Source organism: Gouania willdenowi, chromosome 9 (assembly GCF_900634775.1).
Source record: "Gouania willdenowi chromosome 9, fGouWil2.1, whole genome shotgun sequence".
Lineage (NCBI taxonomy): Eukaryota > Metazoa > Chordata > Actinopteri > Blenniiformes > Gobiesocidae > Gouania > Gouania willdenowi.
The window spans coordinates 34348325-34374950 of NC_041052.1; the positions used below are offsets into that span (position 1 = coordinate 34348325).

Below are 26626 nucleotides of genomic sequence, written 5' to 3' on the forward strand. Positions count from 1 at the left end.
TCTTAAACCTGCAGAGACTAAATTGTACCCCCTGGACTGTTCCTGTCTGTCACACTGCTCTTTTGATAATGGTGAGTAAATATGTAGCCTGATGCCTCATCCACATTCTGTTTGTCCTGAAATTATCTATTTTAAAGTTTGTCTTGTGTTCATGTTGGATTAAATACAGGATCAAACTACCTGCCGCCTCTCCTCGGCCCCATAACCAACATGTTGCAGATGTTACAGGAGTGCACACAGCTGGAGTTAACCCTCAGAGTGCTGGTCAACTCATACGGCAGCTGCTTACAGCACGTCACCTCCAACATCATGGACCTGAAGCTCAGCGTACAGGTTGGTGCTCGTCTTTGGCCCCGTTTACACAGCAATGTTTTCTAGTGAAAACGCAAAAAAAATGTGCGTTTCTCCTATCTGTTTACATGGCAACTGCGTTTTGGAGCTTTGGAACTTTTTAAAAACTTTTTAAAAACAGGCTCCAGAGTGGAAGTTTGTGAAAACGCCTCCCTCTCCGAAACAGGGAACCGATACTTTCTGTGTCATGGGCATGTTCTGAGGCTGCAGAGCTTCAGTGCAGAATGTAACTGAACTTCTCAAACAAAGTGTTGATTTACTTCACCTCTTTTCTTTTGTAAATGGGAGGAGGCAGGGAGATCCTGCTGCCCATTGCCATTTCTTCAACATAGTTCCCTACCTAACCCAACCCTCTACTCATTTTTTCTTTTCCCTTAACTTCTCTATCCTTTACCTTTCCTTGTTGCTCTTCCTCATATTCATCTTTAATCCTCTTTAAATTCAGCTGGTTGTGAAAAAACATCCCTTTTCTTTCAGCTGTATGATGCACAGGAGCTAAAGAAGTATAACAAATGCCTGAGCGACCTGCGGAATAAAACCACATTATGTCTTAATGCTGTGGCTGTGGCGCTTTTGAACAAGGTAACGTCTGTGAACTTTGTCTGTAGGGAGTTTTTTTTTTTTTTTTTTTTTTTTTACAGATTCGTTTGATCTGATTATAAATTACTGTTTCTGCAGGTTTTTAATTGGAGAGTGGTGGATTGTGATTTGGCCATCGGTCTCTGTACGCTCCTCCCTAAAGCAGAGGTCCTGAAAATACTGTGGAAAGTGATTGACAACACTTGGCAGAACTATGATAAAATATTGGTATGCAATAATATCAGTTAAAAGTCATTTCTGTTATTTAAACTGCAAAATGGGAGGTAAAAGTTGATCTAACTGAGATTTAGTACTGTAAAGGTCACAGACAGACAGGGGATACTTTTATATTGCTGTAAATTAATTTTTTTCAAATTGTTTTCAATAATTAAAGAGGTGTGTTGTTATTTCAGGCTGTGGCCAAGGTCGGGGCAAACCTCTGTTCCTTGTACAATGAGCCAGAAGAACAAAGGAAGTTTCTGTCTGTCATCACTGACGCTGAATGGGGAATCAAGCTGGGAAAACTGGAGGTAAGGAAGAGAAAACTGATTTTAAAACATGTAGATGAACAGTTTAAACTCAAAGGTTTGAGGCATATTGAAATTGTATTCTGTAATACAGAAGAGGATTACGGTCAATTTTGATGGAGAAAATAATTTTGGGCAAATCAAGACTAAAGTCGAAATGTCGAGAATAACGTTGAAACTTCGAGAAAATTTTTTAAATATAATGGTGAGATTAAAGTTGAAAAGACAAGATTAAACAGGAAATTTCGAAAATAAAGTCAAAGGTTTGGAAGCTGACTAAGGCCAATTCATCCCAATGTTTTGACTTTATTCTTGATTTGTTCAAAATTATTTTCTCCATCACAATTGGGCCCAATCTGCTTTTGTACTGTACTTTACTTTATCAGTATTTAGTTTGTAGATAAGTTGTTTTGCGTCCCTTATTTTGGCAGTGTTTTAGTCTCTCTTTTGAAAAAATTTTTTTTAACTATATTTGGAAAATTATGAAGTACAATTTTAAAGGGATTGAACCTCCATAAAGAACTTAGAATAGGACACACACACACACACACACACACACACCATCTCCAGCCAGCATTCCTATTACCATAATGTTGTTTCTGAATGTGTGGTGTATTAAAAATGATCTGCGTTCCTCTGTATCGATTGCGGCTCCTGTCGTAACATCGTCAATACAACTGTTGGTAATTTGGAAAAAGAAAACATAAAAGTGTGTGTGTGTGTGTGTGTGTGTGTTTTCTCTACTGTGTGTCAGATATCAATTCAGCCAGTGTTTAGGAAGCAGCCTGAGATGAAGAGCAGCCTGATCCCTGATTTGGTGAAGAACAGCCGCATCACCCCAGACATCATCCTTCAGTACTGCAGGTCGGCTCACAAACAATCAATTCTGAAAATAATTAACATTTGTTACGTTCATTTAGATAATAATCAGATATCTACATCTAATCATTGTACATGTTGAGAAGTGCTGCAAAATAAACACATCATTTGATTAATGCACAATGGACATAATCTACCAGAGAAATAAATGAAAACAGATATGTTAATTTAAGGATTTAAATCAAATCGTTCACCCTTTAAAATGCATCTTTGTCATACACAGTTAACTTGTGGCAAAATGCAATTTCACCCTTTCCATGTGTAAAGCGTTGTGGTGACCGTCTTATATCTCCCTCTGGATGCAATTTACAGTATTTTAAGCTATTGCGTTAGTTCGTGGCCATACCAGCCTGTCATTGCCCGATCCTGTTAGATCATGGAAGCTAAGCAGGTCTGGGCCTGGTTAGTAGTGGGAGACCACTGAGAATTCCAGGTGCCACAGTGGGGTGGCAGTCGCTGCAGTGGTATCTGTCATTGTGTCCTTGGGCAAGGCACTTCACCTACATTGCCTAGTATGAACGTAGTGTGTGAGTGAGTGTTGGTGGTGGTTGGAGGGTCCAATGGCGCACTATGGCAGCCTCGCTTCTGTCAGTCTGCCCCAGGGCAGCTGTGGCTACAACAGTAGTTTGCCACTACTAAGTGTGGAGTGAAAGAATAATGCCTTAATTCTGTAAAAGCGTCTTTGAGTGTCTATGATAAAGCGCTATATAAAATTGATGCATTATTATTATTAATCCTTGTCCTCATAAACCTACATTTTGCCACAAAGATCATGTTTCTACATCTAACAGAACCAAACTTATGGTAAGATTTCTCTACCTTTCTCTAAGCACAATTTACAGTATTTTAAGATGTATTATTGAATTTCTTGATTCTGAAAACTTATAGTTCACCACTGAGATCCTGCTTCTATGTCAAATGGAACCAAAGTTATGACAAAATATCCAAATTGGCAATACGGATGGTGGCCATCTTGGATTTTTTTGATTTTGAGTGGGAACCATTGGTTTGCCAGCGTGGATCCCATTGAAAATAGATTCAGCATACCCATGTATACATTTTCATGCTTTCTTCCAGAAGGGAAGTTTTTGACATATCTGCTGGGCTACATAGTGTGTGTTGCCTAATGCATGTGTTTCAGTGGCGGCTGATGGTCTTTCATGCAGGGGAAGCTCATTTTCTGCCTACTTCAGAAAATGTATCTGTTTATTCAAATGTGAATTCTAGTAGAATTCACATTTTGTTGTCAACAAAGCTGCGCGCTGGAGTGTGAGTGTTTGGTCAAAAGTCTCACAACACAAGCAGTAACAGTCTCCACAAACACCAAAAACAGACACTAGGTTTGTCAGAAGTTAATTCGCTATGAGAGGATCAGCAAAGTCTCCGTGTCAACACAGAGCGACGGACTGAAATATTTGAAAAACCCGCCTGTGTGCTTACAACGTCATACTCTCTGATTGGCTCATTTCGCTGTCAATCAAAATTGAATTAGCCTGAGACAGATCATCCAATCATCATCCATTATTCCAGCGTCCGGAACAGACAGATCCAGCCCACTGCTCCATAGACCTCCTGTGAAGCCCGGCGTCCGATGGGCGGGACTAAGTGCGTCATAACCGAGCATTTATCCAATGAGCGTCTAGTTTGACTGCAGTGGATCAACCCCTAAATCCTGTCCCATTGAAGTCAATTGAAGCTAAACTTCACCACTGTTTATTAACACTGTGACGCTGCGGTAATGAATGAAGAACGTCACGCTGTCACTGTCAGTTTCCTGTTATAAGAAGCTGATTCTGAACTAAACATACATGTGTTCTGTCATATATTTAGTCAATGAAATGTACACACAACACTACATATTTGACCACTGATTGTAGGGGAAGCTGAGGTTCCCTTGTAGTCTTAAAGCATCCGCCACTGATGTGTTTCCATGTTTTTTGGTCTTCTTGGTACAGTGCGTTTTGTTTGGACCGTGACAGAGTGATCATCCAGTACATCTCCACCTTTCTACTGGTCCAGGAGGGTGAGGAAGAGGAGGAATGTGATCTGGGCTCTGGTAAAGAAGCATTGCAGCCTCTGGGTAATGCTGACGTACTGGAGCGAGTCCTGCAGATCATCCCATTGTTGCACAGCACCAGTGAGCTCACAGAAACTCTCTGTGCCTCCATGTTTAAGGTTAAACATACTTTTTCACACCCACATATTGTTTTTTCTTGAATATTTTACACCAGAGATGGGCAACTTTTATCACAGCGGGGGCCACAGAAATCTGATTGTCTGCTCTGAGGTTTAGATTATTAACATTCACATCAGTATTTAGAATAATGAGCAATCTGAGCATTAATACAGGACTTTGTTTTTGGCTTTAGGTTTTAATCATTGTGTTTTTGTATTTTTTTGTGTTCTTATTGTAATTTTTTTATTTTCTTTTTCTGAATTTTTGCTGTCATTTTGTGTTATTTTTAGTCATTATGTATGTTTATGTTGTTTTGTGTTCTTATTGTTATTTTTTGTATTTTATTGTTTTCTGAATTTTTGTTGTCATTTTGTGTGTTTTTTTTTAGAAATTATGTATGTTTATGTTGTTTTAAATGTGATCTTATTGTCATTTTGTGTATTTTTTTGTCATTTTCATAATTTCTGTTGTCGATGTGTTTGTTTTAGGAATGATTTTCAGTATTTAGTTTTTTTGGTGTGTTTTTTGGCATTTTGTGTAATTTTATGCATTTCGATTTCATTTTATGTGTTTTTTTTTTGTATTTTTGTGTGTTCTTATTGTAATTGTTGGTATTTAGTTTTTTTATTTTCTGAACTTTTGTTGTCATTTTGTGTGTTATTTTAGTCAGTATGTATGTTTATGTTGTTTTGAGTCTTTTTATTGTAATTTTGTGTATTTTTCTGTTACTTTCCGAATTTCTGTTGTCGATTTGTGCGCTTTAGGAGTGATTTTCAGTATTTAGTTTTTTGGTGTGTTTTTGGAATTTTGTGTAATTTTCTGCATTTAGCCTTCATTGTGTGTTTTTTTTTTTTGTTATTTTGTGTATTATATTGGGGTTCATATTCCTTCCAACTTCTTGAAATCCCCCAGTTTTTGGGGGGCTGCACAAAATTAGGCCGACTAAGCCACGAGTTGCTCATGTCTGTCTTAGACCGACGGACGCACCTTTACTTTGCTCCTCTCATGCAGCTCAGCCCTTATAACTACGAGAGGATAGAAGTGGTGCTGACCGTCATACGAGCTGCAGACGAGAATGTGACCGACTTTTCTGTCAGTCAGGTAAACTAAACTCATTCACATTGGGATATGTCCACTCAATAGATAGATGAATGGTCTCAAACGTATAACACTGTGTTTAAATCCAGGCATTGGCCCTCCTTCAGCATCTGAAGTCTTACAAACGAGTGTGTCCTCCCTCAGACGTTGAGAGCTTGTTCCTCTTTGAAAACGGCCTCATGTCAAACTCACTGTCTAAAATCAGACTTCCCTTCCACCTGCTCATACAGACCAAACACTACTGGAAGATCATCAGTGAGTTACTGATTTGTTTTATTTTCATTTTTTATTTTAAGAAATTATTCACAAGTGTTCAGATTTTTAAGTTCAAGTACTAAGTGCTGGGAAGTTTTTTAAACAAATATTCCCAATTTTGGATGACCTCAAAAGTAAATATCGTTGTTATATATTTAACAAGCAAATTTCTTTTTTTTTTTATTTGATCATTTTTGCCCTTTTTGCAAACATTTCATTCACTTTTATCTGAAACAATCACTGAAACTGTAGAACCAGCATCCTTTAAAAGCCGACTTTTGTGGTTTTAACAGTTTTTTTTCAACAGTTGTGCAATATGTATTGTAAGTTGACACCGGTTTTTTTTTTTTTTTTTTTTTTTTACAGTTCTGCTTGTTCTAAAACTGTGCAATCATATTTCTATATTATAACAAAAAAAATACAATCCACTTTTACTTTTAGCAGAATGAAAAGGCAGTTGCTTGCTTAACATCTTGGAAAATTGTGGCAGAAATAGTTTAATAACTACAGCATCATTTTCAAACGTGTTTTTTATTAGCAACACGCCTGGTGAAATGGGATTTTAAAAATCACAGAAATTGGTTAAAAGTTGCCATAAATGGACAGAAAGTGTCAATATTTTCTTAAAAGTAGCAGAAATTAAAGGAACAATTGGTTTAAACTGGCAAATAACGGGCATGACAAATCGTGAGTGTGGTTAAATATGGTGAAAAGAGGTTAAAAGTGACAAACTTATGCAACATCAGGCGGGACAAGTGGTGGAAAGGGTTTATAAGTGTCAAAAATGTTTTGAAAGTAGAACAAATGTGCAGAAAAGGCATTGAAATTTGATGGAGAACTCAGAAATGGGAATAATGTAGCAAAAATGCATTAAAAGGAGCAAAAATATGACAAGAAAAAGTGATTAAAATAGGTTAAAATATCGCAAGTTTGGTGTATTTGCAGAAAAGGTAAAAATAAGAAAAAATAGTCTCCATTTGTTAAAAACTTTGTTTTTTTTGAAGGTATCTGGCGACCCCAAGGTTAAGAACCCTTGACGTAGAGAACAGACTTTCACAGATCAAACGAGTGAATGAGTCCTAATTAAAACATTTTCCTTTCTTTAGCTCCTGAGCTCAGTGAGGAGACTTTCCCAACGCTTCTTCTAATCAGCAAACTGATGAAGGTAAAACACACAGGTTAATTACACCGCTATGTGTCCGGTCTATTAAATAAAATGGGAATATTTTGTGTTTATTTTATCTTTAGAGGTTTAACCACAGAATTCTCCTGGGTACTTCATCTACTCTTTCTCTCTTCTATCTTCAGGTCAGCCTTGATAAGTTGTACATGTCAGCAGCAAACCATGTGTTTGAGAAGAAGATCAAGCCGTTATTATTAGAACAAAGGAAAAAGGCTCAGAACCACAGTTACAACAGGGAGACTTTCAAGAAGGCCAAGACCATGATGAAGTTCATTCACTGCATCCAGAACCCAGAGCTGGCTGCAGCCACTGCTCACAGTATAACCCAGGAGCTTCCGCCAGGTCTGGTCTGAGCTGCACATCCAGCTTCACACTGTGACTGGTACTGGTACTGGTTTGGTTCCATTCATCTGTGTGTTTCTGGCTTCCTCTGCAGGACACGAGAAGACACAGTCCCTCAGGTTCTGCTTGGCTCTTGGAGAAGCATGGCTCAAGGATTCTAAACTTGAGGTTCGTGTTTGGGGATTTTCTTTTTTTAGCATTCTTTATTTTGCATTTTAATAAAAAAGAATAAATAAATAAAGGCCTAACACACACAAGCTGTGCATCGGCTGTTTATTCACATTAGGTCTGATCTTGAGCAGGAAGCAGCAAGAAACAGAGGCGAGACCTTCCTGTCCAAGCTGAGGCTGCAGTTCCAGCGTTCTGCCACTGAGAACACACTCATCTCCAATAGGCTGAGCAGCCCAGAGCACCTGAAACTGACGGGGCTGCCGACTCGGCTCATAGCAGCTCTGTACGAGCACTGCAGCGTGGAGCAGCGCTTCAGAGAACCAGGAGGTCAAACCTATTCAGGTGAGCCACCACCAGCGCTTACTATGACGTGTGCTATTTAGGAACGTACTTTATTGATCTCACTGATTTAATGCTTTGAAACAGAACTTTGGTTTTACAAAGACTTCATTATTTTGATATTTTTATTAAACTACGCTAATTATTAGATTTTATTTTATTTTTTTTTCATTGTAAATTACATTATTATTTGTATTGTTTTACTGCTGTGAATTTTTAAAAATAATTTTCATTAAAACGTTTTATTATTCTTTCAGCAAATCATTTACTAATTATAATTTATTAGAGATGCACAATATTGGATATTTGGCTGATATGTCATCATTTTACACATACGTAGAGTTTTCAGGGGCAGGAGCACTGCTTTTCATTACATTCTTCTCGAAATAACTACAGCCTGGCCTGCGGAACATCTCCTCACCAAGTGGCACGTATCACGTTCCCAAGAATTCAGGCAACTCAGTTTCGCAGAGTAAAACAAATCAAAATGTGCAACGTAAAATCATCATCTACGTTATATTACCCTTAAACGATATATCATATGACTATTTTTCGATAAATTTAGAAATTACCCCCCCATACAGAGTAATGGACCCCATTCATATATTGGTATGTGTCAATGATTCGATACCACCAACTGTCGCAATATTTGACTCACAAACCAATGAGAAAACAACCTAAATGGAAATTGCCGAAAAAAGAGCCCACCCGCCTCAGGCCCCTAATCAAATTGTGCGAGGCATAATCGTAATCTACGTTTAATTACCTTTGAAACGATATATCACAAGACTATGTTCTCATAAATTTGGAAATTTCTGGAAATGGGGAGCGGGCCCCTGGGCCCCAAATCGGGCTCCGAGCGTCGATGCGTACACATCCATAGATTATAGCTACCAAATTTCAGCCTGATTCGTTTATGAATAACAGAGGAGTAGTGATTTTAACTAGTGTGCACAACAACAAGAAGAAGAACAAAGTGAGTGGCGTTTTTGAGTCCAGTAGCTCGGCAAGAATCTCAAACTCCGCCTATGGTTTTTACAACTCATTTGGCCAATTATTGAAACCAGTATTTTCCCCCTCACACCTAAATGCAGAGATCATCTAGTTTGTGTAGTGAAATTTACAAACAGAATTATTCTATAAACTCTTTATCATGTTGGCCTGCTGTCAAACACATTCAACAATAGTTGAAAAAGATGTAGCATTAAGAAATATTCCTTGTGCAAAATAAGAAAAATACTTGAACTTAAAGATTTGATACGTGAATCATGTCATATTTATTCATGACAACAAAGCAGTTAGCCTATCCGAAGAAAAATACTTACTTACATTTTGTTTTTGAGTGGTAAAAATTACAGTTTTACAAGATCCAAGCTTTCAATGTCATAGCTGTATCTGAAATCAAACCGTTCAGAAATTGTTAAATTTAGTAAATAATTCTACTTTGAGATAGTTGAGTGCCTTTTACCTCCGTTGATTTACAAGCACTCCTGCAGTCTGCTTCACACACATTATGGCTACACTTAGTCCCGCCTCTCCACGGGTGATGAGGCGTCTACTTATCATGTCTATGGGTTGATCAAGGCAGCAAAGCCTGTTTCTTTAGCGGTTAAATGGCCTATTTCCGATACTGAATTTTAAAGCCAATATCTTCTGATACAGATAACTTACCGATATCGTTCACCACTTGTATTAATAGTAGGAGTGTGACGACATCTTGATACGGCAATATATCGCGACATTATTTCTCTCGATCGATTATCGATATACTCGCGCTAAGTATCGAATTTTTCTTTTTTCTTTTTTTTCAAAACCTTTTCTGCTTTTTCACTAAAATGTGCAGGTACGTCTTCACAGAAATTTTGTCACTGTTGAAGGAACCAAAATGTTGTTTACTGGAATATTGCACTATAATGGTGTCACTGGTAAGAAAGACCCTAGTTTTTGTTTACAGAAAGCACTATTGGAGATACTTGTTTGTTTACATTGGTATGTTGACACTTTTTTACAGAAATGTTCACTAAAATAGTGGCACTGTTCATAGGACACTTTCTCAATTTATTGTCTTTCAGAGATATAAAAATTGTATTTTTCACTTTTCTTGTTATGTCATAGATTATTATTGATTGATTTCTGACCAATATATCGATAATAGCAGTATCATCATATCGTGAGATAATTGTTATTGTGAGCTTTGTATCTCGTATCGTGAGGTACCCAGGGTTTCCCACCCCTAATTGATAGTTTGTATTTTATCTTCATTCTGGATTTTTTTTTTCTTTCTATGGAGCAGACATTCACGCTGCAGTGAAGGAAATCGCTACCATCAACAATGTGGATCTTGTGAAAATTCGCAACATCATGTTGGAGAAGTGGATCTGCAAAACAGGCCTCGCTGTCACCAAGGTAAGTCAGACACAGAGTCTCCATTTACCTTCTTTAGAGTTTCTGAACAAAACCATCCTGTTCTTCTGCACCTGTAGGAAGCCAGTAATAATCCAGACTGTGTGAGCAACGTTGAGGAGGATCCAGACCTCATGAGGTACTTCTCACACCTAATTAAGGCGTGTAAAAGAACAACGCAGCTTTGCTTAATGTATTCATGCTGGTTTGTTTCTGTTGGATTGCCACAGGGTTGTGTACATGCTTCAGTCGTGTCCCATGGAAGATGCTGTCCTTCTACTAAACTCCATCCTGTCTGCTGAGACCTGGGTATGTTTCAGGGTTAATTGTAATTGTGTGGTTCATCATTAATTACAATTATGACTTCATTAAAATTGTAATCATAATTGAAAAAAAAAAAACTGTTGCTGTTGTAATCATATTTGAATTGTAATTGAGTTTAGATAATTGACTTTGTAATTTTGATTGGCAGGGGAATTTCTATAAAAACTGTCAATTACAATTTAAATAAACATTGACCTGGAGAACTACTTGACAGTTCGATGGCTTACACATATGTAATTAACAATTATTGAAATATGTTTGATATCAACTTTTCCCACTACCTGTCACTTCTCGAGGGTCATTTTACTGTTTAAAATAATATAAATCGAGGGCTATACTGACATAAAAAAACGCCCACACCAAAGCTATTAATACCAATATTTTCATGGAAAAGGAACCAAGAGAAAAACAAATTAGATGATATATAACAATTTTAGTGTATTTTACAGCTGATTTAAGACATAGGTCAGAACTGACCCATTACCATAAGAGATGCTAACAGAAAGCTAACACAAGAGGAAGGTTAACTTTTTTGAGGTTATTTATTTTAGGCTCAGTCATGATCATTTTTATTGAACTTTAGTAATTGAGAATGTAATTGGAATTGACTTTCTGAGGATAAAAAATATATTGTAATTTAATTGTAATTGAAAAAAAATGCTGGTGACTGTAATTGTAATTGAATTGTACTTGAAAACATCATTGTAACTGAGAAATGTAATTGACCCCAGCCGTGGTATCTGCTCTACAGCCCCTCAGCACTTCAGGGCCTCGTCTGACCTTCTGCCACAGAACTCGAGTGCTACTTTGCCTCGTCCGACTCGCTGACGGAGCCACTTTGGAGGCTCAGCTGCAGATCCCTCGCACCAAAATCCCGTAAGACAGCCCCCACCTCATCACTGTCCTGTACCCCTTCAGACATTTAACCTAAGCCATGTATACTTAAAAACATAATAATGTAAAGTGTATATAATAAAAAACTAATAATAATCTATAATATATCATTGCAACATACAAGACATGACAAAAACTATATATATACACATGATACACAGAGATAATGCAGTACATACACAGTACAATGAGACAATAGGTAAAAAGTGGATATTTACGAATGATGGACAATGTTTTGTAATTCCTGTGAAATGGATTCAGTGCAGTAGATACATTTTTTTATTTCTTCAGTGACACAGATATCGTAATGTATCATGCATGAAATTTCTTGCAATATATTGATTATTGCAGAATCGCTGTATTGTGATATTATCGTAATCGTGGCCAAAAATATCGTGACAGTATCGTATCGCGAGGTACCTGGCGAACACATCTAAAATGTGAAATTGTTTTTGATTTTAGTCGTGGTAACTCTCACACGCCTGTTGTCATTGATCACTCCCAAGTGCAAATTGTTGAGGAGTGCAAAAAACACATCACAGCCAAAGAAAGGAGACCTCTGAACAAGGTCTGTGAACTGTCTGTTCTGGAAGCTCTTTATGATTGCAAACTCTTGAATCAAGCTCTGAGAATCATCAATGGCTCTTCTGGTACTGGCCAGCCTGGTAAAGCCATGTTCCAGCTCATTTGTTGAGATGCAGGACATCTTGCCACATTAGCAGCTTCTTCCCACAAGCTGTTATTAGGCTGAACAAAGCACTTTGTTTTATTGCTTTATTGTTGTATTGTTTTAAGTATGTGGGTTTTTATCGCCTCGCCTCATTGTGTCAAATGTTTCCCTTCGAAATTTTACTGTGTTAATATTTGTCTATTTTGGTGTTTGTTGTTGCTGTCTCTGGTGCATACTGGTGTATTTTTGCACAAATATTACAATGTGGTTTCTTTTACTGCAAATGGCAAATAAATTGAACTTCAACTTGATACCCAGCACTATAAACTATCTGGATAGTAATATATCTATTTTTTGGGAAAATTAATGTACCAAACATTTGTTGATTGAACAAATCAGTGTTTGCAATGTTTGGCTGAATTTCATATTTGTGATTTTTTTTTTTTAAATTTATTTTATGACATTGTTTCTCTGTCTTAGGCTGCATGAGGGGGACTAATGTGTAATTTGTGGCAAAGCATGGAGGCTCCTGACTGCTGGTTGATTTATCTTCTAGTTTCCAATGTTTGGCATGCTGTTTTAAATTTCTATTCATGTACCCCTGTGACAATTTGCGTACCAAACTTTGGGAACCTAGGCTGGCTGTAGAGACTGAGATATGAGCTGTCCAACCACATGATGAGCTCAACTACACTAATGTGATCTATTTTTCTTACAGTTACTACCTGAAGTGCTACATCTTCGTCACTCAACTGGAGGCCTTAAACATCCCGTACACTGTGCAATCCTTCGTCAACAGCCCCAAAGAGGGTTTGGTTAAAGGGCTGTGGAAAAACCACAGTCATGAACCACAGGTACGAAACCTTCTACTGGATTACAAATGGTTTTTTTAAAATTTTTTATTTATTTTTTTATTTATTCAGTTTATTTCCGACATGGTTGCATTCACAGAGGTTTTGTTATTCCCTTTTATTTTTTTTATTTTTTTTGTCCATGCCGAAAAAGGAGACGAGAGAAGCAGTTTGCTTATCCAAGTCCCGTCCCCTGTTTTGAACACAGAAAATTTACATCAAAGCTTGTCTCTCTGGTCAAACAGTCTTAGGTTGTTCTGAACACAATTTCATTTTTTTTAATTTTTTTGGCCTTTTTTATGTAGAATTTATTCTCTTCTGTAGTCAGTGTTGTCTTTTTTTCATTCCTCCTCCTCTCCATCGTTGTTCGTGTCGTCCTTGTTCTCTGCAGATTTCATCCCCAGACGTTGTTTGCGTTCCTCCAATTCAAAAGAAAAGTTCATCTTTTTTGAAGTTTCTTGTTATCTTCAGATAGATTTCTTAGCATACGAAGGGTTAGAAAGGCACATACCCCCATCATTAGCAGGCCAATGATCATGACCCCTAACAGGTAGAGGTCCTCCACATCTTCCACTGAGAGGATTGACAGGCACAGCATTTGGGTTTTTCCCTTTCCATCCATGACGTAACCACTTGGTAATGTCTCTTTTGGACACGCTGGTTCGTGTTGTTGTGATCTTCTGTTCGTGAAGATTGAGTCGATTGTGTTCAATGACCAGTTGATAAGTTCCATCTCGTTGATGTGTTGATCTCGTATTCGTGTAAGAATGTGTTCCGAGTTTTTTCTTTATATCTAGTCAAGTTTGCAGCTTGTTTTGTCTCTACATCAAGGTTATTCCAGCTGTTGATAGCTCTATTGACAGTGCTGTATTTCCCAATGTTAGATTTAACCCTTTCTTGTATAAACACATTACTATGTCTTAGTTCATAAGCAGTTTGTTTGTATGTGAAACGTTTTTGTATTTGATATGGGAGTGTTTTAAGTGAGGCCCTAAATGCGAGAATTTGTGTGTTGTCGTGTATGATTTCTTGCAGTTTTAGGTATTTGGCCTTTTCAAATAGTTCGTTTGTGTGTGCGTTGTGTGGTGCTTTATATATATTGAGGCAAAATAATTTATGTTACCTGTGCACTTTACTGTGTGGACTAAAATGAATCCTCTTCCTCTCCTCAGGCTGTGCGGCTGATTGCAGACTTATGCCTGGAGTACCAGGTCTACGACCCTCAGCTGTGGAACAGTTTGCTTCAGAGGCTGCACGGCTTCAACTTAGTAATGAAACATCTTTCTACCACAGAGCCTCAGAATGTTTTCCTAAAAAGTATTTTCTGTACGGAGTTTAAGTGCAGAAGATTGTGTCCCTGTTTAAATGTTTAATAAACCTGGATTTTAAATGCCCATTTTCCTTTATTTTCCCAGATCAGCCACCTGCAGAAGGTGCTAGATGCCATAATGGCTGTGCCCGCTTTGTGGGAGGTATTTCACCATTTTTAAATTACAAATGGCTGCTTATGTTCTTTTGTTACAGCTGTTTAACTATATTTATTGTTGAATTTTGTTATAAAATATTAATTATAATAATTTTTTTTCTAAAGATGTCTTCTCTCAGTATGAGCTGGAGGACCATAACAGTGGGATCATCAAGCAAAGGTATTAACACTTCCCTCATTTGTCAAGATTTGATTGCATTTGGACGTGATACCTAAACAAGATAATTAGTTTAGTGATCATTTAGGGGAGGGGTTTCAATCTCATTTTTGCTCTGGGGTCAAATATGGAGCAGTATGAGCTCAAAAAAGCTACTTTAACATTAATGTGCATTTTTTCGCACTTCCACACATAACTGACATGCAAAGTATGTAAAGCGCCTACAATTATTATTATTTGTGCTATAGTGTAGTCATCTTAAAGATATAAATTCTTGTTTTAATCAGAAATTAAATGGGTTAAAAAAAGTGACCAAAAATGGTGAAAAATCCACAGAAATTGGTTAGAAGTTGCAAATTAGAGTGGCCAAAAACAGACAGAAAAAGTGGTAAAAAGGGTCAATATTTGAACAATTAGTTTAAACTGGCAAAAATGGGCATGCCAAATCGTGAATGTGGTTAAAATTGGCAAAAATTACAATAATGGGTCAACAAATGTTGGAAAAGTGGTGGAAAGGGTTTATAAGTGCTGAAAATATCTTGAAATTAAGAAATATGTGCAGAAAAGGCATTGAAATGTGATGGCGAAGTGGCAGAAATGGGAATAATGTAGCAAAAATACATTAAAAGGAGCAAAAATATGGCAAGAAGAAGTGACGAAAATAGGTTAAAATATGGCAAGTTAGATGTAGTTGTAAAAATAATCAAAAACAATATTCTTTGTTTCTTGAAGGGATCTGGTGACCCCCTCCCAGTGTCCCAAGGTTGAGAACCCTTGAGTTAGGGTATAAATTTTTGTTAGTCACTTATTTAATTTTAGCAGCTTTTTACCCTCCCTAAATATCTGTGTTTAGCGGTCAGCTACCAACCAAGAACCAATGCGCATTCTAGGCCTTGTTAAAATGTTTCATAGGCAATTATTGGTTTAAAGTGTTTCAAATGATCAATAACTTTAATGTTTCTGTGTTGCTACAAAATGTAGCATTGACTGTTGGTGACCTTGTGTGTTTTTCTTATTTACAGTTTGTCTGCCTCTGGATTCGTGTGAACTAGAAAACCTCTACAGATCCTTTGTTCTCCTCACTAAGTACGTTCTCACTGCAGCTGAACCAATGTTAGGGACGGACGTGTGTGCAACAGATGAAACGTTTCATCATTCAAAATCAATCAAAGAATCAAAAACCTCTGTAGGCACTTACTTGTGCAGCGCAAACCAAGGTTGGAGTCAATTACAAAATTAAATTACAATTACATCTATCCATATTTAATTACAATTTCGTTGACCAACTTTTTTTCCCAATTACAATTAGAATTACCTTGAAACTCAATTACAATTATGTTCTCAGTTACATTAATCACAATTACTGAACCTTTAATAAAAAAAAACAAAAAACTTACTCTTCTTCTTGTTTTAGCTTTGTGTTAGCATATCTTATGATAATGTGTCAGTTTAGGCCCATGTCTTAAACTAGCTGTAAAATACGCTAAAAATATTATCTATCATCTAATGTTGGTCTTTTTTGTATCAATATACCCCTCAATTTTATTTTTGTTAAATGGTAAAGTGATCCTCAAGAGAACTGACAGGTAGCGAAAAGCTTGATATGATGATATGATTTGTGTTTAATTAAATTGTAAATGATTTTTTATAGAGTTTCCATGCCAATTACAAAGTAAATTATCTGAACTCAATGACGATTACAACAATTAAGATTACAATTATAATTATGTCATAATTGTAATTAATTATGCAATTACAATTAGATTTGATCCCAACCCTGGTACAAACTGTTAATTGGTGTAAAACAAAGATTATTATAGTCCAGCAGCAGAGACAAACGGACGTGTTTTTTATTCTGCTTTGTTTTTGTCTGATTCTTTATGATTTTACAGTAACTGTCCTGCTATTTATTGACCCTCTCCAGGTGTCCTTTTCTGCTGAGTCTGGACCTGCGAGCGATCGCCAGTGACTTTGAAAAGGTGGACCTGCATGCTTTTGCACTGGGAGCTCTGTGTCTCATTCCCTGCGTAAAGACCAGGGAGCGTGAGATAAAGGCGAGTACAACACGTTGGTATAGCACGGGATTGGTACAACATGGGTTTGATGCTCCGGTTCTGATCAGTCGCTGCTTTTTGCTGCTTCACAGGCTTTCCTGTCTGCCACTAACTTGGTGACTGTCCTCAGTCAGGTGGACGAACTCATGGATACGGGTGAACTGGCTGGAATCCCTTCAAAGGTCAGGTTTAGCTCCAATGTTAATGTAAACTAGTTAGGGCGTCATGTTGGCTCGTTTGATCCACTGCGTACAGAAGAATCTCTTGGTTCTTTTTACTTTTAAAGTTTTATAAGACAACACACACGCAGACACACACTGACTCTGATAAATTATGCAAACTATGCAAATCAATGATTGAAATATTCATGTATATTGTGCATCTTTTTATAGTTTCCACCATTTTTGTTGATAATTTTTGCAGAGGGATCATGTCTAGGGATGGGTACCTTCAACATTTGTACCGATACTTGGTGCCTAATCATTATCGGTACATTATCAGCAAAATAATTTTTTGCATTTGTGATAATATCGCAATATAATAGGACAATATTTTCTAACCCCAAAGGCTGTGATTTGACTGGTCACATGACTTGCAAGGAGGTATTGAGAGAAGTCAACGCTGCACAATCGCCCCAGGCTCGACAGACGCTGACTCTGCAGAACAATAAAAAGCCCTCTAGAAATTAAGGGTGCAAGAAAAAATTGATATATTGAGATATTTCACAGCGTAATTATTGTATTGATCCAAAGAATTGATTTGATTACACTTTATTTTAATAAAACATCCTGGGCACTTTTATAGATTTATGTGGTTACTATTTTTTTAAGATCAGAATTTGTTGTTGAAGCAATAGTTGAAGAATGTAATTTGACAGTTTGATAAACATACCACTTGTTTTTGATATTGGTCCTTGAATTACTGTTCGTTACCATTTACTTGTTCTCACGAGTTTAAGAAAATGAAATACATTGTATTTCATACTATTTTGTACATGTAAAGGTGAAATTTGTAATTTTTGATATCACTATATATCGCGATGTATATCATATTGTTTAGTATCGGGATGTATCGTATCGTCAGATTCATGGCAATGCACACCCCTACTAAAAATGGACCAATCAATTAATCGGCTGCATGATTGATCAGGCTCTAACTTGTGCTTTAAAGAGTGGACTCAGGGTGCTGTGCCCCCACCCTGTTTCTCCTGTTGTCCCAAAAAGAAGCAGGAAGCCACCGTGACTACTTAATTAGAGTTTTGCTGAGTCATGGTTATTGCTGACCCAATTTTTTTCCATTTCTTTCAGTGTTTCTTTTTTTTTTGTTTTTTGATCCCACAGGTCAGGGAAGCTGTTTTGAACTTCATCTGCCTCCAAGGTCTGCACTCCACTGTGTTGAACAGCAAACACTCTGACCTCCTCAGGGACTTCGTTCTGTCCAGTGGCAAACCGGAAGCCGTGAAGGAATTTGTCGACTCGTTGATCAGCGAGAATCGGTGAGAGATGATTCTTTTCTTTCACTGTAAAGTTCTATATCAAACTGTATTTCACATCTGCTGGAGTGTGTTGGATAAATGTGTCCCGTGTGTTTCTTTAAATGTGATCTGCAGTCAGGATGAAGCTGACAAAGTGGAACGAAAGTTTAGGAGCCTGCAGCACGTGAAAAAGGAAAATGCTTATACAGAGAAGTTGAAAGGCTAACAGGTTTAGTTTGAATTCTGTAAAACATTGTCTTGTGCCACACTTTAAAATATCAGCTTCTGCACCATCTTTGTATTTATGTGATCAAAACGAAACATGTCTTTAATTAGTCTTTCTGGCTTTTTGTAATCTGGAATAAAGTTTGGAGATAAACGCCATCAGTCTCTGCATTTGTATTGATAAGCATTGTTATTGCTATACTATTTATCTTTAGATCAATTGAATAAACTCTGGATTCTTCACTGAGTGATTCTGCATTGATCTTTACCAAAAAACAGTGAATATTTTGTCAGTTTTTCCTTACATTTTTTGTTTTCTGACTCTCTTGAATGAGAGCTTAAATGGAGTGAAAACCGGAGACTTTATGAACAAACTCCATTGTTGAGAAGAAACTATTTATATCCTCTTTATGAAGCTTTAACCCAGCCTAAATGTTTAAGAATCTGAGGCCAGCACAATATCATGGGAAACAGCTGTGGAATAAAGTCTACAGTAGTTATAGGCAAAGTAAAAACAGACTCCAAAACAAACAAAATAAAAAATAAATTAACAATATGGCAACAAACACTAAACGAGAGAAAAATATATAATACGCCAGCAATAATACACAAAAATGACAAAAAAAAAAACATTATGACAACAAACATTCACAAAATGACAGAAACATACAAAATGACAACAAACGCAAAATGAGAGAAATTGGCAAAATGGCAACAAAAAATACACAAAAAGGAAGAAAAAAAACAAAAATTACTTCAAACTACGATACCTTAAAAACACATTATGACAACAAAAATTCACAAAATGAGATAAAAAATATACAGTAAGACATCAAAAACACACCTAATAAAATATGCAAAATGGCAACACAAAATGACAAAAAAAACCCAACTTAAAATTACTCCAAAACACAAACTGACAGAAAAATATGCAATACAACAAGAAAAATACACAAAAGCTTAAATATTGGGCATTTATGTGTCATATTGTGTTTTTGATCATAAAACACAACAAATGACTCAAAAAAAGCTGAAAAGACAGAAAAACACACAAAATGACAGAAAAACATGCACAATGATGGAAAAATATGCAAAATGACTCCAAAAATACAAAATGGTGACAAAAAAATACACAAAATGAATCCCAAAACAACAACAAACACACAAAATGAGAAGAAAAAAAAATGCAAAATGACAACAAAAACACACAAACCCTTTTAATATTCTAAATGCTGACATGAATGTTGATAACGTGACTCTAGGATCAAACAATCCCATTTTGTGGCCCTCCTGTGATAAAAGTTGCTCATCTTTGTTCCAATAGTGTAAGTCCTGAGAGTAACAGTATTGTCCTGCTAATTAAGATTGTTAAATCACTGAGAATATTTCCAACTCCCAGAGTTTGCATGTTCTCCCTGAAGCGTGCATTGCTCCAGATACAGGTTCTCTACTATTCTGAATTGTGTGTGTTATGTTGCCTCTGTGGGGCATCGTTGCTTTACTCAACCTGTTCCAGGTTTCAATGTCCTGTGATTCAGCACCTCTGTGTTATTAAATATAGTTTATTAAGAAATAAACTGCACTGTGGTGGAAAGCAATGAAGACAAATCACTGCATTTTATTAAATACTGTGCATAGATGGCACAGTGATGGCAAATTTGGGGTTTTAAACTAAATGATTATTGATTTACACACTATTCTCATTAACTATCAATACTTTGTTCATGCCATTTTTCTTTTATTAAAAGATGTTGGTATTTTTAATCTTTACTTGACCTAACATTACCTAACAGAGATTGTAAAGATATAACAGACTAGTATAGTTAGTAATCTCATCCTCCACACTGTTTAACACCATATTTATTAGTGTTATCCAATGAACATGTCAAAACATTACTCAACTTATTGATTTAAATAGACAGGGTTTTTCTGTTTGAGCTGTTTTTAAGTACAACCCACAAGTGACTCAACTCACAGATATTGTGGCATGACTGGCAAAAAAAACAGGAAAAGGCTAAGCCAAAATTCAAAAATAGCCAAAGCATGAAGAAAAATTAAACAAAATTGCGTGTGTGAAACCAGCAGATTTTCACAACCCAGTACAAAAAAAAAAAATAAGGTTTTCTTTGAGTAATTGCAGGACTTAATTGTTAACTTTTTTTTTTCTTTTCAAATAAAGCATCCACTTGTGTTTATTTATAGCACTGACTTTAACTTTGTTAATGTGTGAGTAAACAGTTTGTGCTCAGGCAGGACAGAAAAATGTAATTGAGCCAGTTTGGCCTGCGGGTCAGACTGGTCCCTTTTCTCCACTTCATTATCCTGTTGTTCCATCAGCCTCAGTGACTCCTTCACCTTCATACCTGGGAACAAAACATGGTGGTTCCTGCTCCACCCACAGCAACTGACAGGAAAATCCAGTCCTACAGCCTGGAAGAGGACTGACACAGTCTGACAAGACAGTAAGTGTTAAAGGGATACTTCACTGTTTTTACTAGTGTGGCCTAAAACCTTTGATATAGTTAGTTAGATAGGATAGATTAGACTTTAATTTATCTAACAATGGAGAAATACACATGTCATAGCTGCCAAACACAGAAAGCAAGAAAGTTAAATACAAATACAGACGGGGAGAAAAAATAAACAATAACAAATAAAATAAAAAACATATGGCTCAAAATAAAATGTAAATGTATAAATTATTACATTTGCACCATATTAATTGAATTGCCTTTTAAAAATGGGACTACTTTACTGTTTTAAAACTTGTGTTCCGCCATCTTGAAATCACATGATTGATGATGTCACATGGCTCCACTCCCTGTAAACATTGCATTGTTTCCTGTTGGAGTGAAACATTCAGCCTGATTTTTAGATAATTTAGCAGCTTTTTAGGTCAAAATGAACTTGTGCTGCATTTATTGGCTCTAAATAATAAGGAAAACTTAAAGTTGCAGATGTAAACCTCTTTAGTTTACAGAAAGAATAAAAACAATTGTGACCAGAAAAAAAATCTATGACCACAGGGGGCGTGACAGTTCCAACTCTGTGGTTTGGTAGTTGAGAATGAAGCAGAGAAGAAGAGCTCTCCTAAGGGACCTTTACTCTCCAGTGTGCTGACACGCTCTGGTGGATGAAGTTAGAAAGTAAAATTAGACAGATGAAGGACTCCAACCCAAAAAGACTTCAGTTCTCAGGTTTTTTGTGTCTTCAACAGTCCATGATGACAGGACTCTAACTTCAGCCATCAGAACATCAGCTGTGCACTGTTTAAGGGAGAGAAGGATCTTATACTACTTTAAATCTAATGCTGCAGCAAATTATAATGATGCTGCAGTGCTTTTTGTGTGTCCTGAGTCTTTAGGTAGATTTGTCTCTGGCTGAAGCTTTAGTATAATTTATAATTTGTGGCTGTAAAAAAAATTCAGACTTTTCTACATAACACTAGTCATATGGTTTTTATGAAAAGCACGAGACTTTAACCCCATGGTCATTTATTCCATTACAGAGGTTAATTAGGGGCTTGTGGGATACGATTTGGGTTGATGGGATTATTTCAAACAGGATTTCATAAGGAGGTTGAAAACTTGTGGAAAATTAAAAAAAAAACTTAAAGGAAATGTAAACAACCATATCTGTTTCCTGTGGAAATTCTTATAATCTCCCTCCATCTCCTGTTATCCTGTGATTTATCAGTGCAACCTTTAGTACATCCATAAATATCTGGGTTCAACCTTGCTTGCTCATGCATGGGTTTATTATTTATATTTAATTATACACTATATTTCTTTCTTATTTCCCTGCAGCTCCTGAGCTGTTTCTCTGATGCACTCATTCCTAATCTTGTCCATTTTTTGAGAGCGAGGTTCCCAAATCGAGCCTGCTGACATTTGAACACATAACATAGAAAAGTGGGTACACTGTTCATTGACTATACCGACACGGTAAGAGGGACACAGAACAGAAAAAGAAAGAAAAAAGAGTTTGTGTGTGTTTTCATTTTGTCTGCTTTGGTAGTCGTTTTCATGTATTTTCAGGTTTTTTTGTGTATAATTGTCCTTTGTGTGTTTTTGTGTAAATTTGTACATGTTGTAATTTTGCAGTTTTATGTGTTTTTGTTGCATATATATATATATATATATATATATATTTATTTATTTATTTATTTATTTTTTCAATTTCTTCCTACACCTTTTTCAAACAGAATCTGGTTTTGAAAGGTAGTAGAAAAAATTTTGTAATAGTTATTTGCAATTGCTTACTATCATATATATATATTTTTATTTTTGTTAATATATATATATATATATATATATATATATATATATGTGTGTGTGTGTGTGTGTGTGTGTGTGTCTGTGTGTTTTCTTCATTAAAATTTGAAATAAACTATTAAACGAATCAGGGGTACATGGGATCAAAAAAAAAGTTGAGAAACACTGCTTTCCATTAAATTAAACTTTCAAACAGAGAATGTAAAATAATAAACACAAACAGAGGAAAATTATTAACAAATAAGACACATAGTAAAATAACAGTCAACGGTCCTGGCTGATGTTGGTTTTAATGAGATGTAATTATAGTAGAAACCTCACCTGTCCTGATGATGATTATCATGATTCTGCCCTCTACCTAGTGGGCGGGGCCTTTGACGTCACTTAGACGCGCGCCTCTGATTGGCTGTGGGTGTTTCCTCTGTGAGCCTCTCTCTCGCAGCGATGAGGCGGCAGCAACCCGCTGATGTCCGCGGTGTCCACTCCCCTCTCAGCCCGGGATTCATCTAGAGGAGAGGAGAAGGCCAGGAACCGAGTGAGGGCCCTGCCGTGGACCACAAGGAGGAAGAGGACCCAGTATTACCGACTGTCTCTGGAGTACAGGACCAGGTAGAGGATGAACAGCATACGGCAGGTGCCCACTCGGGTGAAGTCGAGGCGGACGGAGGTCAGCCTCGGAGCCGAGAGGGAACATTTTGACAAACAGCAGGTAAAAAAACACACACACACACAAAAACAGCAACAACAGTTTTTCTGTGAGGACGCAACATGAATTTAAACGTCACTGAAAAACGTGGAGCGTCACTGAAAAACAGGCCAATGAAGCCAACAAACGAGCCACCATTTAAATGTCCATTTAAAACACCTTTTATCGTTAGGAACTGCGTGTTTATCGATAATTTTATTTTTTAGATGTCAGTACCTTCATAGAATTAGTGAATTAACTAAATACAATGCATGTGATTGTGAAACAAAACACTAGACCCCTGTGGTTTCAAAGCTGAGGCTCGCGGGCCAAGTTTGGATCGTCAAATGATGTTATGAGAATATAATGGGTGTTCCGATCTGTTATTAATATCAGTTATCTACAGTGATGTCTTAATGCCACATTAAAGTAAAATACAAATCTGGGCACTATGAGATTAAAGTTGTAATATTTTGAGAATAAATTAGTAAATGTATGTATAACAGCGCTATTTTATGAGATTGAAGTTGTAATATTTTGAGAATAAAATTGAATTACAAACAGGATCTCGTCTCAATTTTAATTTCGCAATATTACAACTTTTATCTAACAAAATTACAACTTTATTCTCCTAAATTTATGACTTTATTCTCAAATGTTACAACTTTGACCTTGTAGTGCTCAGATTTATTTTTATTTTTCCATTACCCTAATATGATGTCGTAGATGTTGATCCTATATCTTCAAAGAAACTAGTATCAGATTATATCGGCTGCATCTAAAGTCTAAGATCTATGTTCTGTTTTGGTTTTATTTAGGTTATTCTTTGGTCTTCCTAAATATTTTTTGGTTTATTTGATTCAGTTGTAGAATATTTGTATGTCTAAGATTAAAATGTATGTAACCCACTGGTCAATAATGAATCAGTGTGTTGCAGAGTATTGTTCTGAGTAATATCACGTGATCTAGCCTTTTCAGTCATTCCACACTACAAAATACGGGTCATTCTATGTGATTTCAACAAATGGCCCTTCGCACTTAGGTCTACAAAAAATTCTGACATTTTTACAAAATGTTTCGTGATTATTCAATAGACACGCTGTACATTTTTAGTTTGATCGGATCTAATACTTTTTGAGATATGGACAATTTATTGATGGGGTATGTGTCCATTTTCACATAGGAAACTGAAACGTGGTATAGTAATACAGCGCCACCTACTCTCTCAGAATATACAAAATATCTAATATACATCCTATCTGGTGGACAGAAGAAAAGAAGTTTGTGTGTTTGGGTCAGGAACATATTTGGGTCTTCAGTATATAATGCATATGCCTCAGCTCCCTGTAATTTGATCAGCTTAGAGCTATGAACATAGACTGTTCACATCACTACTGATAAGTCACATATATGCATTGGTTCTTGGGTGACATGCTCTTGAAATCCCATAAAAGACTTTCTTTTTTTTTTTTTTTTTACAAATCTGATCTCTGTTTTAATTTATAGTATAAAGATTTAGGGTTCGGCAAAAAATCGATTTAAGTGATTTATTGAATTTGTAGATGAAAAGTATTTTTATTTTGCAAATTTGAGTTTTAAAAAAAAGGAAAGAAAAGAAAAAAAATGTACATTTAAAAAAAAAAAAAAATGTATATATATATATATATATATATAATTTTTTTGTTTCCCACCACAGTTTTTTCAGACTTTTTCGCGTTTCGTCCTTGTGGGTTACTGTAGCGCGATGTGAGCCAGCCCCCCTCTTTGTGTACATGTGTTTACCCTTTGAGTAGACTATATGTGTGCCACAGGCATGTTTGATTTTTTTATTCACACTATGCTGAGAGGCTAAGAGAAGAGTTTTGGGATTGTTTGTGCATTTTAACTCTTGAGAACAATCACAGCAATAAATCTGCACTTTTGACAATATATCTGATGTCTGCAGTCATTTTTAATTGCATTGAAGAAAAAAAAAATGAAATCGAAACTCGAATTTTTCTTTAAAAAATCAGATTCTTTTTTTAAGGCAAAATCATCCAGCCCTATAAAGATTAGAAGTGTGACAGTATCTCGATACGGCGATATATCGCAACATTTTTCCGCACGATCAATTATCGATATGCTCCCGCTAAGTATCGATTTTTTTTTAATTAAAAAAATTTCAAAAAACTTTTCTGCTTTTTCACTAAAATGTGCAGGTACGTCTTTACTGCATTATTGCACTATAATGGTGTCACTGGTAAGACGGACCCAATTTTTTGTTTACAGAAAGCACTATTGAAGATACTTATTCGTTTACATTGGTATGTTGACTCTTATTTACAGAAATGTTGCACTAAAATAGTGTCACTGTACATAGGACACTTTTTCAATTTATTGTCTTTCAGAGATATAAAATAAAAATTGTATTTTTTCACTTAATCTTTCTTTTCTAGTTTTGTTATAGATTATTGTAGATTGATTTCTGACCAATATATCGATAATTGCAGCATCGTCATATCGTGAGATAATCGTTATCGTGAGCTTTGTATCGTGTATCGTATAGTGAGGTACCCAGAGGTTACCACCCCTAATAAAGATTACTCTTTTTTGGGATATAAAACAATTTTTCTTTGTGCAACTTCATTTTTTTTTTATTTTGACCCCAACTTTGAGCTTATTTTATCAATATTGAAAATCCTTTATGTGGTCATTGTAGCTAACCTCTGTGTCTTATAATCATTTATTGTTTAATTGTTTTTCAACTGTACATCCCCTTATGAAATGATTTGTTTTAACTGTGTTGGTTGAAAGTAATCGGATGTATGTGGTTACATTATGAGTTTAGGATGTTGACTTAGTCAACATTTAACTACAGTTATTGATCACAAGACAAAACAACTTATTGTTGCCTGTAAGTTTATCTCTGACGGAGAACCTCTATTGGCAACGTTGGGCACAATGAATATCTTACTTTAATCAAATGGAAGGTTGCACTTTGCGTTACATCAATTGTAGAAGTTTTTTTTTCAAGGATTATATGCAATAATTTTTCTTGTCCTGCCTGAGCAGAGGATTGTATGTGGCTGCTGGACTGTCCTGTGGTAGAATGCACAGTCACACTACTCATTCCTGTGGGAGGTCTGTCCATCAGCAGCAGCAGAACTAGCCTGATCTAGTTCTTCCTGTTCAACCACCCATACCTCTATTCTAGGCATCTCTTTCACAACCTTTACTCATCATCAGTAAT

The 26626-nt window shown here is 36.2% G+C and overlaps 2 protein-coding genes across 2 annotated transcripts in view; both read left to right on the forward strand.

Annotated features, from left to right (window-relative positions):
- The window catches only part of kntc1 (kinetochore associated 1), a 47548-nt gene extending 29049 nt beyond the window's left edge, over positions 1-18499 (forward strand). Inside the window, exons 36-61 of the mRNA XM_028458297.1 lie at positions 15-71; positions 170-333; positions 829-933; positions 1030-1158; positions 1344-1460; positions 2212-2321; positions 4292-4511; positions 5524-5613; positions 5700-5865; positions 6972-7030; positions 7174-7390; positions 7485-7558; positions 7693-7903; positions 10194-10306; positions 10384-10442; positions 10534-10612; positions 11379-11503; positions 12910-13045; positions 14215-14310; positions 14458-14514; positions 14634-14688; positions 15708-15771; positions 16610-16739; positions 16832-16921; positions 18080-18234; positions 18349-18499. Of these exons, the coding sequence (XP_028314098.1) occupies positions 15-71; positions 170-333; positions 829-933; positions 1030-1158; positions 1344-1460; positions 2212-2321; positions 4292-4511; positions 5524-5613; positions 5700-5865; positions 6972-7030; positions 7174-7390; positions 7485-7558; positions 7693-7903; positions 10194-10306; positions 10384-10442; positions 10534-10612; positions 11379-11503; positions 12910-13045; positions 14215-14310; positions 14458-14514; positions 14634-14688; positions 15708-15771; positions 16610-16739; positions 16832-16921; positions 18080-18234; positions 18349-18439 (2969 nt within the window). The 3' untranslated portion in view covers positions 18440-18499. The remainder of the gene's footprint in view (positions 1-14; positions 72-169; positions 334-828; positions 934-1029; positions 1159-1343; positions 1461-2211; positions 2322-4291; positions 4512-5523; positions 5614-5699; positions 5866-6971; positions 7031-7173; positions 7391-7484; positions 7559-7692; positions 7904-10193; positions 10307-10383; positions 10443-10533; positions 10613-11378; positions 11504-12909; positions 13046-14214; positions 14311-14457; positions 14515-14633; positions 14689-15707; positions 15772-16609; positions 16740-16831; positions 16922-18079; positions 18235-18348) is intronic.
- A 4610-nt stretch (positions 18500-23109) lies between these two features.
- hip1rb (huntingtin interacting protein 1 related b) overlaps positions 23110-26626 on the forward strand; it is a 53903-nt gene continuing 50386 nt past the window's right edge. Inside the window, exon 1 of the mRNA XM_028457035.1 lies at positions 23110-23421. Within this exon, the coding sequence (XP_028312836.1) occupies positions 23329-23421 (93 nt within the window). The 5' untranslated portion in view covers positions 23110-23328. The remainder of the gene's footprint in view (positions 23422-26626) is intronic.